The sequence below is a fragment of the Radiomyces spectabilis genome (assembly GCF_025331425.1).
Source record: "Radiomyces spectabilis strain NRRL 2753 chromosome Unknown BYT42scaffold_13, whole genome shotgun sequence".
NCBI lineage: Eukaryota > Fungi > Mucoromycota > Mucoromycetes > Mucorales > Radiomycetaceae > Radiomyces > Radiomyces spectabilis.
The window spans coordinates 1,035,709-1,048,330 of record NW_026251938.1 but is presented as its reverse complement, the minus strand read 5'-3'; the positions used below and the strand labels follow the sequence as shown (position 1 = coordinate 1,048,330).

At 45.2% G+C, this 12,622-nt stretch overlaps 6 protein-coding genes across 6 annotated transcripts; 1 reads left to right on the top strand and 5 right to left on the bottom strand.

Annotated features, from left to right (window-relative positions):
- Nucleotides 1–760: 760 nt before the first annotated feature.
- On the bottom strand, nt 761–1,464 carry BYT42DRAFT_585062 (uncharacterized protein). The gene is made up of 2 exons (XM_051569945.1): nt 1,119–1,464; nt 761–1,052 (listed from the first exon to the last, which is right to left on the bottom strand). Exons 1-2 carry the CDS (start codon nt 1,446–1,448, stop codon nt 882–884), a joined length of 501 nt encoding a protein of 166 aa, XP_051419845.1. The 5' UTR covers nt 1,449–1,464; the 3' UTR covers nt 761–881.
- A 1,102-nt stretch (nt 1,465–2,566) lies between these two features.
- On the top strand, nt 2,567–5,132 carry BYT42DRAFT_549264 (nucleotide-diphospho-sugar transferase; the record flags this gene model as incomplete). Its single annotated transcript, XM_051566059.1, has 3 exons — nt 2,567–2,698; nt 3,338–4,377; nt 4,454–5,132. 3 exons carry the CDS (start codon nt 2,567–2,569, stop codon nt 5,130–5,132), a joined length of 1,851 nt encoding a protein of 616 aa, XP_051419844.1.
- Nucleotides 5,133–5,392: 260 nt separating this feature from the next.
- On the bottom strand, nt 5,393–6,931 carry BYT42DRAFT_115996 (succinyl-CoA ligase subunit alpha mitochondrial precursor). The gene is made up of 6 exons (XM_051562122.1): nt 6,644–6,931; nt 6,468–6,584; nt 5,956–6,388; nt 5,672–5,815; nt 5,484–5,573; nt 5,393–5,414 (listed from the first exon to the last, which is right to left on the bottom strand). Exons 1-5 carry the CDS (start codon nt 6,692–6,694, stop codon nt 5,494–5,496), a joined length of 825 nt encoding a protein of 274 aa, XP_051419843.1. The 5' UTR covers nt 6,695–6,931; the 3' UTR covers nt 5,393–5,414; nt 5,484–5,493.
- A 238-nt stretch (nt 6,932–7,169) lies between these two features.
- On the bottom strand, nt 7,170–8,155 carry BYT42DRAFT_595544 (alternative oxidase-domain-containing protein; the record flags this gene model as incomplete). The annotated part of the gene is made up of 4 exons (XM_051570862.1): nt 7,170–7,372; nt 7,435–7,779; nt 7,861–7,950; nt 8,008–8,155. The coding sequence occupies 4 exons, from the start codon at nt 8,153–8,155 to the stop codon at nt 7,170–7,172; spliced, it is 786 nt and encodes a 261-aa protein (XP_051419842.1).
- Nucleotides 8,156–9,249: 1,094 nt separating this feature from the next.
- Nucleotides 9,250–10,722, bottom strand: BYT42DRAFT_503094 (uncharacterized protein; the record flags this gene model as incomplete). The annotated part of the gene is made up of 3 exons (XM_051564878.1): nt 9,250–9,865; nt 10,070–10,168; nt 10,232–10,722. 3 exons carry the CDS (start codon nt 10,720–10,722, stop codon nt 9,250–9,252), a joined length of 1,206 nt encoding a protein of 401 aa, XP_051419841.1.
- A 364-nt stretch (nt 10,723–11,086) lies between these two features.
- BYT42DRAFT_585046 (uncharacterized protein) lies at nt 11,087–11,648 on the bottom strand. Its single transcript, XM_051569944.1, has 2 exons — nt 11,545–11,648; nt 11,087–11,521 (listed from the first exon to the last, which is right to left on the bottom strand). The coding sequence occupies exons 1-2, from the start codon at nt 11,594–11,596 to the stop codon at nt 11,205–11,207; spliced, it is 369 nt and encodes a 122-aa protein (XP_051419840.1). The 5' UTR covers nt 11,597–11,648; the 3' UTR covers nt 11,087–11,204.
- Between the last annotated feature and the right edge of the window lie 974 nt (nt 11,649–12,622).

The following is a 12,622-nucleotide window of genomic DNA, read 5'->3' as shown; positions in this document are numbered from 1 at the left end:
TCCCACTTGCTGTGTGGTTTATGTCTATATGTGTTTATTTTTCTTTGGTTATAGTAACCAGGTGAATATCGACAATCAGAAATAAATTTGATGTGAGCAAACAACAGATCAAGCCTCCCGTCGTACGCTAATTCAGATTGGCAGAAACCATTGGATTCGATGATAAAATTATGTATTTTGGCCATCAATAAGTTACATCTACGAGCCGACTATCCACCATTTACCGAGCACAAGGCTGGTATATTCTTTGACTGAGCGACAGTATCTATATTGACCTCAAGTAACAAACGTAAAAATCTTTGGTTCACCGTTACTCAGTTCACAGTCAAAAAGTCAACAATGGATAGGTCCGCAATTAAAAATGCCCGCAAATTTAGTTCGATCCTTGGCACCTGCTAACTCGTCTTGATGCCATCTCTCTTCATTGTAAGTTCAGTAGTGATTACTAGTGAGAGATATGATATTTGACATGATCGATCAATTGAACAACCAAAGAACAAATTACTGTTTGGTCTATATCCTCTCATTATAAATGGTAAGGGCAACTATCCAACTTTGTCAAATCTGTGATCGCGCTGAATAAGAGGGAGCTTGTCACGTAACTTTTTCTTTCAGATTCTCTTACTGAGTACATGGTGAGCAAACTATGCGTGCAAAATTTTTGGTAAATGAATGTTTTCAGCTCTACATGACCGATCAATTTGGACACATGCATGCAGCACAATACGATCTAAATACGAGAACTAGATTATTGCAAAATGAAGGAGATGCCGGCTGTATTTGTATGTTTTTATATATTTTACAAAGCGTTCGATAAGGTTTTCGATATATTGGTGTGGATTATGGATGAGAAAGAAAACGAATGTAGGCGATTAATGTCACTAATGATTAGCTACTTCCTGACCACGCAGACTTGCGGTGGCCAAACACTGATTGACGACTTCTAGTAAATGAGCATTCTCCAGTGCAGCTGCCACACGCTCTTTATCGTTGAGTTGCTTATTAACTGCATCTTCAGACTGGTGAGTACCTTTTCGAACCCGAATATCAACCTAATAACCAGTATGTAATCAGCTTTGATGTTACCCCAATCAGCTGTATTAATAATCGACATTTACCTTGAATCGTTCGGGTAGACTGCGGAGCAAACGTACCCGAATACATAAACCAATGAGTGTGGCCATGGAGCAGTGAGGAATTGTAGGCGTAAATTCAACAAGCACACGATTGGCTTCGTCCGCTACGGTGACATGTTCGAATCGTGTGACATTGAGTTGTTCGAGGGTCAAAGGGTGTTCGGGATCGGAGATGGAGCGAATCAAGTCAAACACTTCCTGACTGTCAATAGGATCTTCCACATCATCGTTCAGTTCATAAGCCGTATCCAAACGTTCGATTTTGGCAAGATTGTAAACCGTGGGGTTAGCGTTCAGGAGAGTTTGCGACATTTTGTGTGGAAAGAATAAGAGAAGCTCAACAGGCAGCCTTCCCAAACGGCGCCTTTTACTGTGACTGGTGATCCGAATGAAATTCCGAGTCATCGATCAACCAATGACAAGCGCCATTTTCCTTCCAAACTTAAATTCATGCTTACAGCCGATTGGTGGCCACACAAAGAAACCGGATAAAAACTGAATGAGGGCCATGTGGCCGTGTTTTATGAATAACAGCTTACAGCGCAGCGATAAAAAAAAGAAAGGATCTAGCCCGTGCGACGCCTTTGATTTTTCGCGCTGCTCATGTTGAGTCACTCGCAATAAAAATGAAATGCGCGTGTAGCATTTTATTTCAAGGTTGCACAGATTGTTCGTGAGACTAAAAGCTAAATCGGTGAGCCCTGCGAGCTCAACCGTAGCAACCTCAGTTCCGATTCCCGACAATCTCGGCATGAGCCACTTTGATCATCAACCATCACTTCAACAGCGTGAAAAGTGGGAAGCGTCAGTATCTACGTACAATATCAAAACTTGTTCTGAGCACTCTGTAACAGCTTGCTCTTTCCTTTGTCCAGTGAACAAAAGATACTCTATGAAAAAGTCATTTGGCAGAATGATGACTTGAGTTTCGATGACGACAACTTGGATCATTTAAAGTACATTGCAGGCGTCGACTTGAGCTTTCCCAAGAACGACGATACCACCGCGATCGCCTGTCTGGTCGTCTTATCCTATCCACAGCTTGAGGTGCCATACTTCATATCATGCATTATGCTACTGAAATCTAAAAATTGCTGGATACAGGTAGTTTATACGGATTATCTCGAGACCGAGCTGTCTTTACCGTATATTCCCGGTTTATTGGCTTTTCGTGAAGTTGCACCACTCACGCAGCTATTGCGGCTCTTAAACTCCAAGCAGCCTAATTTATACCCGCAAATCATTCTCGTAGATGGTATAAAAAAAAAGTGATGATCGGTTGCCAGGGATTGACAGGATTGATAGGCAACGGTCGCTTACATCCACGTCAATGTGGCATTGCTTGCCATTTGGGCGTACTTACCAATACACCGACGATCGGAGTTGCGAAAAACTTCCTGGCTATCGCCGACGAAGGTCCTTTATTGCAAATGCATCACGTCAAGCAGCAGTGTAAGAAGGCACTGCAGCAACAAGGAGATCAGTTATTGCTAGTAGGATCAAGCACAACTGTCTACGGTGCAGCCGTTCGTACATCGAAGGACGCCTTCAATCCTGTCTTTGTGAGTCAAGGCCATCGCGTGGATTTGGCCACAGCCGTGCGCGTTGTTTTAGCCTGTTGCCTTTTTCGGATTCCAGAACCTATTCGTCAAGCTGATCAAAGAAGTCGACAGTTTATTCGGAATAAACAAATAGATGATTAAAAAAATGAACACCATCACGACCCTAAAAAAATTAGCCGCGGTCACACAGGGACTGGCCTTCACGTCAAAGTAAATCATTTTCTGTTTCTTACTGATCTGCAATTGTATTTGCGTATTGTACCATGTTTGTTGAAGTAAAGATAGCGAAAGCAACCACCACAAATAGTGAACAAATAGGTGCCCGGTTAGTCAATATCATATCATGGTTCTCCTTGGTATTTACAAATACAAGGCTTACAGATGGTGCGATAGAAAGGACAAAAAAGAAGCCGTTTCAAGTCGAAGGCTTCGAGACAACATGACATAAGGGAAACCAAGCGAGGAGAATACATGAGATTAACTCAAAGAAGCGAGAATGAATATCAATTTTGATCTTCTTTTTTGTCTTGTTAATGTACCATTTTTTGTCTCTTGTAAAAGAAAGAAAAAGAAGATATTGATTGATATACACAACATCCAACTCGTCTTTACCTACTTACGAACTGACTGACTATGCAGTGGACACTTCCTATAAAGATCCTCTATTCAGTCGCTGTCTCTGGTATCTTTGTCATACCGGCGATCATCGGTTACGCACTTCACCTACGTGTGGCATCACAACAAATATGGGCGCTTGGGGCTTACGGCACCGTGGTGTTCAGCTTTATCGCACTGCAACTGCTGTTTGCCACTCTCAACCGCATCTCAATCTTTTATCGCAGCAAGAAGGCCCAGCGCATCGTCGCACGACCACCGATTCAAGAGAACATGCCAGAACCCAAACCTCTCGATGCTGACACCCGCTATGCGACAAAGATTGGTCTCGCCGTCGTCGGGTACCGTGAAGAGCCTACCTTGTTCGCCCACTGCTTGGAATCCATTCAAGGCCTGGAGTATCCCGAAAACATCAAGGTAGTTGTCGTGATCGATGGCGACGCTCCCCAAGACAGTGAAATGGCTTCCATCTTCCAGAAGGTTTTCCCCGACGCTCCGATTGTTGTTTTGCCATATCTTCTTTCTGATCTCTTGGAATCCAACAAACACAAGACCACCAATGACTTGGAAGGCCAACCATCGCTTGCTGGAGTGTCCGACGAGAAGGCCGACAGCTTCTTCGCCGATACAAACACTGTGTTGCCAATCGATACCCCCGTGTGTTATTTGCAACCCCATCGTGGTAAGCGTCATGCCATGTACACCGCTTTTCGCATCTTGATGGCCGCCGGCTGTGAAGCTGTGATGTCTACAGACTCTGACACGAAATTCGAACCGAACGCGCTTTTGGAGCTCGAGAAGGCCATCCATTACTTCCCCAAAATCGGTGCCGCGGCTGGCGATGTGCGTATTTGGAATGCTACTGAAAGCTTGCTGTCTTTCATGTCGTCTTTACGTTATTGGATGGCATTCAATATTGAACGTGCCGCTCAGAGCTTTAACCGTTGTGTCACTTGTGTCTCGGGGCCTATGGGACTGTATCGATCCAGCGTTCTCCGTGAAGTACTTGACGAATGGATTACACAACGGTTCTTGGGCTTGGAATGTACCTATGGCGATGACAGGTAACAAAAATGGAGTCATGATATCCTCGGGTTTGATTGTCTTAGAGAGCTATTCTCACAAAAACATTGTTCATAGACATCTTACGAACCGCGTCTTGATGCGCGGTTATCGCGTCGTTTTCACCCATCTTGCTCGATGTGAAACTGAGACGCCGACCGGTTTCTTGCGATGGTTCAAACAACAAACACGTTGGTCCAAGAGCTTTTACCGCGAATTGATATGGAATGCACGCAGTCTGCATAAGCACAGCCCATGGATGGCGGCTGAATTGTTTTATCAAGGCATTTATCCTTTTGTCTTGCTGTTCTCGATTTTCTACATCATGTACGCTCACGCTCCCTTGGTTCTTTGTGTGTGGCTCCTGTCGCTCATGATTATTGCGTCGATCAAAGCGGTCTATGCGCTCGTGGTATCGCGATCAGCGCGGTTCTTGGCCTTCCCGATCTATTCTTTGTATTACTTGCTGGGTCTGGTGCCGGCCAAAGTCTGGGCTCTTATTTCGTTGTGGGACGTCGGCTGGGGTACCAGCGCCCGTTCGGCGGCCGAACGCAAATCGGAAAATGTGCTGGTCAGCCAGATCAAAGAAGGGCTTCCTGTCATTATCTGGTTTATCGTCGTCTTAGCCGGCGTTGCTTTCAATCTGATCGTTTACTTCATATATCCGGAACGTTTCGGCTATCCTTCGCCATTCAGTACATCGGATCCAACCAGCATCGTGTTTTTCAATAATCCCGAGCATAACAGTACTCAGTAAAAAATAGTATCAAAGAAATAGTACTCTCCATGTTTCCTATTTCTTTTTCTTGTTCATTCTCTACCCAATCAATAAAATAACACACATTCCATATTCAAATTATCAGTTAGGCCGAAGCAGGATTCACAGCCTTCCTTCAAGGTGTAATTCGCGTAGATCCTTCCAAACCCTCAATATTCTATTATCTATTGATGCAGGACTTTTCATAAAGGATGCTCGATACAATTGATATAAGTACAACAGATTATATGAAATTTAAACCAAACCAGCAGCTTCCATAGCCTACAGAAAATGACACGAAATGTCAGTCAGTACGAAATAGAGCGATCGCAAAACTTCACAACGCTTTACCTTCTTAAGCTCAACACCCAACTTGGCAGGAGAAGGTGTGACGATAACACCGGCTCGTTCCAAAGCCTTGATCTTGTCCTGTGCACCACCCTTACCACCAGAGATAATGGCACCAGCATGGCCTAATAACAATCAATAGATGAGCAACCAACCGGTCTATCCAAATGCGGCTGAGTCTGTCTACATACCCATTCTACGGCCAGGAGGAGCAGTCAAACCAGCAATGAAGGAAACGACAGGCTTGGGGTTTTCGCGAGTCAAGTTGTATTGGGTCAAGAAGTCAGCAGCCTCTTCTTCGGCAGTACCACCGATTTCACCAATCATGATGATACCTGCATAACGTAAAGGTAAGTGTCATGGTACAAATCATTTTCTGCAATACCCCCCATCATCCAATGTATAATTGATTCATTGTGTCATCCATCATAACCCAAGTGCATACGAAAAAATTTCATGCTTTCCCCAAATTTACCTTCGGTTTCGGGATCATCCAAGAAGACGCGAAGACAGTCAATGAAGTTGGTACCGTTCAAGGGATCACCACCAATACCGACGCAGAGGGTTTGACCCAAACCAGTTTCGGTGGTCTGGTTGACAGCTTCATAGGTCAAGGTACCGGAACGGGATACAATACCGACCTTACCGCGCTTGAGAATGTGGCCAGGCATGATACCGATCTTGCACTGTTCGGCGGAAATCATACCGGGGCAGTTGGGACCGACAAGACGGGATTTGTCCTGAGTCATCAAAGCCTGCTTGACCTTGACCATATCGTGCTGGGGAATACCTTCAGTGATGGCAACAATAAGAGGCACTTCGTTCTCAATGGCGTCCAAGATGGCAGCAGCGGCGCCAGGAGGAGGAACGTAGATAACACTGGCATCTGCCTTGGTCTCTTGCATGGCCTAACAAAGTCGAAAGTTAATGACATGGCGTCTCTTTTTTCTTTTCCCCAGCTCAATACATGAAAACAAGCTACTTTACCTCGCGAACGGAGCCAAAGACAGGAAGACCCAAGTGGGTCTGACCAGCCTTCTTGGGAGAAACACCACCGACCATGTTGGTGCCGTATTCAATGGCTTGCTGGGAGTGGAAAGTACCCTATTTTTTCACGAGCATGAGTATGCATTCTAACCATTTTCGGGCTGCCAATAACTTACCTGCTTACCGGTGAAGCCCTGGCAGATGACCTTGGTGTTCTTGTTGATCATCAAGTTCTTGGCAGTCGATTCATAACCGCTGGCAAAGGAACGACGAGCGGCTAAATGCAACAGAAAACGGGGTCAGTCTAGCAACACATCATGTAACCTATACAAAAATGTCGACAAACCTGCCGCAGAAGACCGCAAGAAGACAGAAGCTGATTTGGAGAACATTATGTAGGCTAAGGGAAAATGCTGGTTTTTTGCGGAGAAACCCAGAAAAATAAAGCCCAACGCCCCACTTAATGAAACAAGCCACTTTGTGTTGATCGAATTACGGCCGAAAAATGTCGGTCTTTTGATTAGTGTCGGCACAGGCCAATTGCAACATATTCTATCAATGCTGAAGAACATCTTCTTCAACTTTTTCTTTAATTTCTACGGCAGCAAGATATACAAAGAAATGCCGAATGGATATGAAAGGGAGGAAATATGATACAATTAATAAATGAATAGGGAGCATAAGATAATCTGTGGCTGGGTTTTAGTGAGATAACTGAGAGACGTGCTTGGTCTTGGCAATTTCATCTTGATGAAGTCGCGCTCGAATATCAGCTGTCAAGTCTTCGCGTCCAGCAGCAATACGATCTGAAAAGTGATGGTTGGCATCACGGTGCAGAGCTTCATCGGCACGAATAGCCAAAATAACGTCACGGATAGTGGCATGAGGATGTAAATTGTAATATTCTAAACATGTTCATTGTGAGCAAAGATTTTGCCGTGAATATAAGGATCATCCATCAACCTACCGATAGCTAAAGGCGGGGCTGGACCGTTGCTGATTAAGCCTGCGTCCAGATCCTCCAGGAAATGAGTGTAGGAGATGACGGCTTCTTCTTCAAGATAACCGCACATACGATGGGCCGTTTTGGGTGAGAAGACATACAACCAGAAGTAGGCGTTGAAAAAGACACCTTGAGCGCCCAAAACCAGCAAGCGGTTCCAAAGCGTTGGCTGAAGGCACTTCATCCAGGTCATCAAATGCATTCGTTCGTTTTCAGCTTCATGCAACAAGTGGATGATCCAGCCTTTGTCCTCGGACATATTACGTAGCGACTGCATGTGACGAAGCATGCCACCCACCATACCAGGCACTGACCGTTAATAAAAATAAAAAAAGATTGATGATAAGCCTGGGGTGGTTTCGTAGAAAAAAAGTTTTACAAAAGTCATACCTGCAGCAATTGTTTCCAGCATGACAGCTCGCATATAATGATCACGGCCAAAGTAGGTGTCTGGTAAGACTCGAAGCATTTTCACCATGCCTGGATAGAAGAATGTTAGTGTAACCACAGCAATAAACAATAAGCCTCAATACTTACGATAAGCAATGGTGTCGCTCAGGGTGAGCGGTTGGCGGTGACTGCCCTGCCCGATATCAAGTTTCTCCAATTGTTCGGATGTGATCTTCTCAACGCTGAGAAATTCATCACGGATGGGCATGGGATGAGTTGACTGGACTTCTCTCATCACATCCTTTGGGATGTTATTGACAGAATCATGGATAGCCCGACTGCAAGCCGGATTGCATGCAGTAGTGGATAAAGACCGCCAAGCTGTCTTGGTGACAATGGGGACAATACGAGCCACCGGAGACTGATGTACAAGTACTGTTCGCAACATGGCTGGAATAAGAAAGTATCTTGGTAAAGAAGAGTTTGTCTGATAGAACAATGACAGATCAAGAAAAACATCGGCGCCTCCGTTTATATACTCGGCAATTTTTTGATCCATCAAACGCACATGGCATCCAAATCGAGGAATTAGCCTGGTTCGGCTAAATTTGGCAACCGGGGAGGCATCGGGATGCGCAGCAGTCACAGTCAGCCTGCGGTGACTCATGTCTCAGTTGCCATTCCCAAGCTCTGTATGCCGTCCTTTTTACCACTTTCCACATGGGTATTTGTAATGAACTACATGATAAGCATTCAGACATTATCTTCATATGCTTTATGAAGAAAAAAGCTGGAAAGTGATTGATTTTCAAAGCTTCAAAAGAGCCACAAGCATTCCGCAGACTTCGCCGGATTCCGCGACATCACGGCGTAAAATTTTGTCCCTGCCGTTGTATTTGTTACAATAGGCAGCCAATGCCGTTTTAGATGACGGAATCCAGAACAAAACGATTTTTTTTATACCTTACATAAGGGTACTACGATGACCCACTCATTTATGGCAGTCAATGACGTACGCTTCCCCCATTCAAGGAACAACCGGATACCGACACAATCATTGTATAGAGTAACAAAATACCATTCTATTCCTGGTCAAATGCATAATAAAACTAGCAAAAAGCACTTCCTAATGTCAAGGAATACCAGTAATAGAGGGAAAAATAACGGCATAGAACCCAAAGAGAACAACAAAATGTAAAAAGTAACAAAAAGTGAAATAGAAGGAAATCGCATCCTTGTACGCTTCCTAAACGGCGAATACCAAATAAAAGAAAAAAAAAACCCATCACAAACAGGAAACAAAAAATAGACAAACTACCCTGGCAAATAGGTGTTTTTCCTTTGGTACTCTTTAGCCGAACTCTTGTCTTATCCCTTCTATGATTCGGCTTACTGGGCCGCTTCCACCATCTTCTTGCAGGCGACCTTGTGTGCCTTTTTATAATCCGCCACTTGACAATCACGCGAGCAATACCAGATGCTCTTACAGGCACCACAGCAGAGCAAGGGGCCGTCGGCTTTGTCTTTTCGGTTAGCCGCACCGCAATTGGAACATTGCTTGGGGTTGGGAGGATAGGCAGACTGCAGAATACCGGCCTTGATCAATTGTTCGATCTTTGCATTGTAATGCTTCGCAGGCATAGCTTCCAAGATCATTCTATGCGCATCTTCAGGCTTTTCATGCAACTGAACCGCTTCCCGCTTGGTTTCACTCATGCCTGTGTTGGTGCCGTAGAGTGACTTGAAACGAGCTTCGGCTTCCTTGGCCTTGTTATAGAAATCGCGCGCTTCAGCTTTCTTCTTCTGGTTCAACAGGATGGACAGTGAATAGCATGCGTTGATATAATCGGCTGTGTCGGGGTGGCCGTTGGTGACGTACAATTTGAAATTTCGGATAGCGTTGTCGCGCTCTTTCAGGGACATGTACACCGAACCAAGGACGCTGTATGCCACATAGAAATTCTCGTCTTGGCGCAAACATTCCACCATATCCTTGATGCCCAGTCTTATTTAATTGAAAAATTAGTTTTTCGTCCAAGGCCGAATAATTATCCGCCCTCACTTGCGTGCTTCCCATTGACTCCAATCGTCTCAAAAGACTGAAATCTGACATTGGTCAACTCTCTTACTTCCTCCATCTTGACCATCAACTCCCTGCCGTTATCCCAATGATCCCCTTGCCGACACCCTTCCGCGGTTGGATGCGTACCTGAGTTTACCGAGAGAGAAGTAGCAAGAAGCGCGTAAGAAATAGATGCGAACAGGCAAGTCTTTGTAGGTATCGATGGCCAAAGATAAAGTAGATAAACTAAAGAGGTTGTTGGTGATAAATAACTGGTCGCCGTGAATGCTGTGGAGATATGTAGCTTACCAGTGTTGGTATTGTTTGCCCACCAAAAGAATCCATGCAGAAAAGAGCAGGGACTCCTTAACGAAGAATCCTTCACGCTTATCCTCAGGAACATCCTTCAACAACACTTTTTCGTACTGTTGTCCAAGAATCAAAACGCGCTCAGACATGGGAGCGGCTTTATCATCCAACATCCACGCAGCGACGAGGGTCTCTGCGGCAGTTTTCACGTCTTGTTCGTGTTTTAAAAGGACGTCGTCGTCCAAAGTACGAGGAACGCTCATACAAAGATCATAACCTTTGCGGAACAGTTCCTTGGCTTCACTGTAACGCTTCACATCCGGATCGGTGGTCTCGTTAGCCTTGCCGCGTGCTTCCAACAAATCGTAAGCGATGATGCGCTGGCTTCCTTCCAAGAAACGATCTTGGTATTCTTCCTCCTTCTTGTCCGTCTCAACGACGTCGGTAGAGGGACCGACAAGGGTAGGTTCTTCAGCTTTAGAAAGAGTCATGATGCCAACAACGAGTGGAAGATGGAAAGCAAAACAAGAGGGTGTGAAACGGTGAACGCGAGGCACCTTATTCTGAAAATTAAAGGTCTAAATTTGACCAATTAGGTTTTGCCGTGGCATCCCTCATCAAATTGTTCAACATGCCTGCAATTACGTTTTCGGATACTTTTTTTTTTTGAAAACCGTTCAATGTAACCGTATTTGGTGGGCGGCATGCCCTTTATTGGGTCCGTCGTGTTATTAGTTTTTCAGCCAAAGCACGGCCACTGCAAGGGCAGCCCGCCCTTGTAGTGATTGCCCCAGTGCTCAGTGGAAGAGACCGTCGGAACATCGGACCATGAAATTAATCTACATCGCACATCGTGTGATCACCACTTCCCCAAAAGCTTAAATTTCACGGTCATACAGTGCTGTGCCACAAAAAATTAGACAAGGTTTTTTTCCGATAAAACTTACCGAACTGTAACCATCACACGTTTTTGTTACGTGGAAGAGGAGCGATTATATACCACTGGACGTTCTTGGCCGTCAGCCAAAGCGGCTGCGATGAGATGAATGTTACGGCTGGCATTGGCATCACGCTGCCATAGTGTGTCACAATTTGTACAATGCTGCACACTATGCATCACTCCGCCGTCGGCAAGCCGCAATTGTTCCAACGTCTTCTGTCCACACCGCGAGCAAACCTGCCATTTTCCGTCAGTTGTTGCATCTTCATCATCTCTACCCAGCGGTAAACTTATTTTCGAAGTATTGTATTCGTCTATACTCACTGTCACCAGCAATCCTTCGTTTTCGGCTCGTCGCAACAAGGCCCGGTACCTGTTGGCAAGCCCAGTAGGTTTGCCGCGCATGGACTGCCTAAAAACAGCATCGCCCATGGCAATCAACGGGAATCTTGTGGTTTGGCTATAATCGACCTTGCTCCACTTGTTAGACCTACGAAAGCCCTCGTCTTGTGAGTCTCGACTGTGCATCAAATCGGGAAACAAGAAGGAGAGTTCAATGGATGTTACCTTTTGTCTCTTCTGTCGCTTTCTTTCTTTTCCTCTTGCTTGGGAGTGGCGCATTTTTTACCGCCGTTTACCATGATGTTCACAAGCTCGCTTTCAGCTTTTTGCTTGCCGATATAGTTCAAAAAACGCAGCGAGGAAAATCGATCATCGTAAAAATTGAGCATAGGATTCAGTTCCCGGGCCAATGCTTCGGCATAACGGATGAAATTGACTTTGTGCGATGATTTGCGTGACGGAAAGTCTCGCTCAATCTGTTCAAAGGTTCGCCCGTCGGCCACTATTTCTTGCTTCATAGTAAGCATCTTCCTTGATGTCTTCTTTACGCCTGAATTATGGTAATATTCATCGGTTGAGCACCTCCGGATCTGGTGTGATTGATGTGTGCGGCCATCGCTAGCGACGAAAATCTCCGTGAGTCCTGGGTCAACACCCCACAGATGGAAAGTGTTGGTAAGTTCAGCAGTTGTGAAGTCTTCAATGCCTAGCTGCGGCAAGCTTTCCTGTTTTCGACGTGTAAATAAGCAATCTACGCCGAAGCCATCCGTTCGAATGCTCCCTGCAAACAAAGGCCGATTGGCTTGCTCAACTTCTTGGTGACTAGAAGTATATTTCTATTGGTCAGCCATTTATTCCACATCTCCCAGCGCTTCAAGCTTACCGCAATTTGCCAAAGTCAAATACAGCACTAAACTGCTTAATGTTATTTCGCGAGCCGCCGGAAGTGCAACCCGTGCGTTGTGACACAAGCACCTGAACGTTTGCAAGTCGATAGTAGCATACTGGCGCCGAAAATGATACATAGGTACCAATGGAAACACACGACTTTGCTTGACGAAAGTATGTGCCTCAGGGCGGAAGCAAGCGCCGATCGGAATCGCACTTGT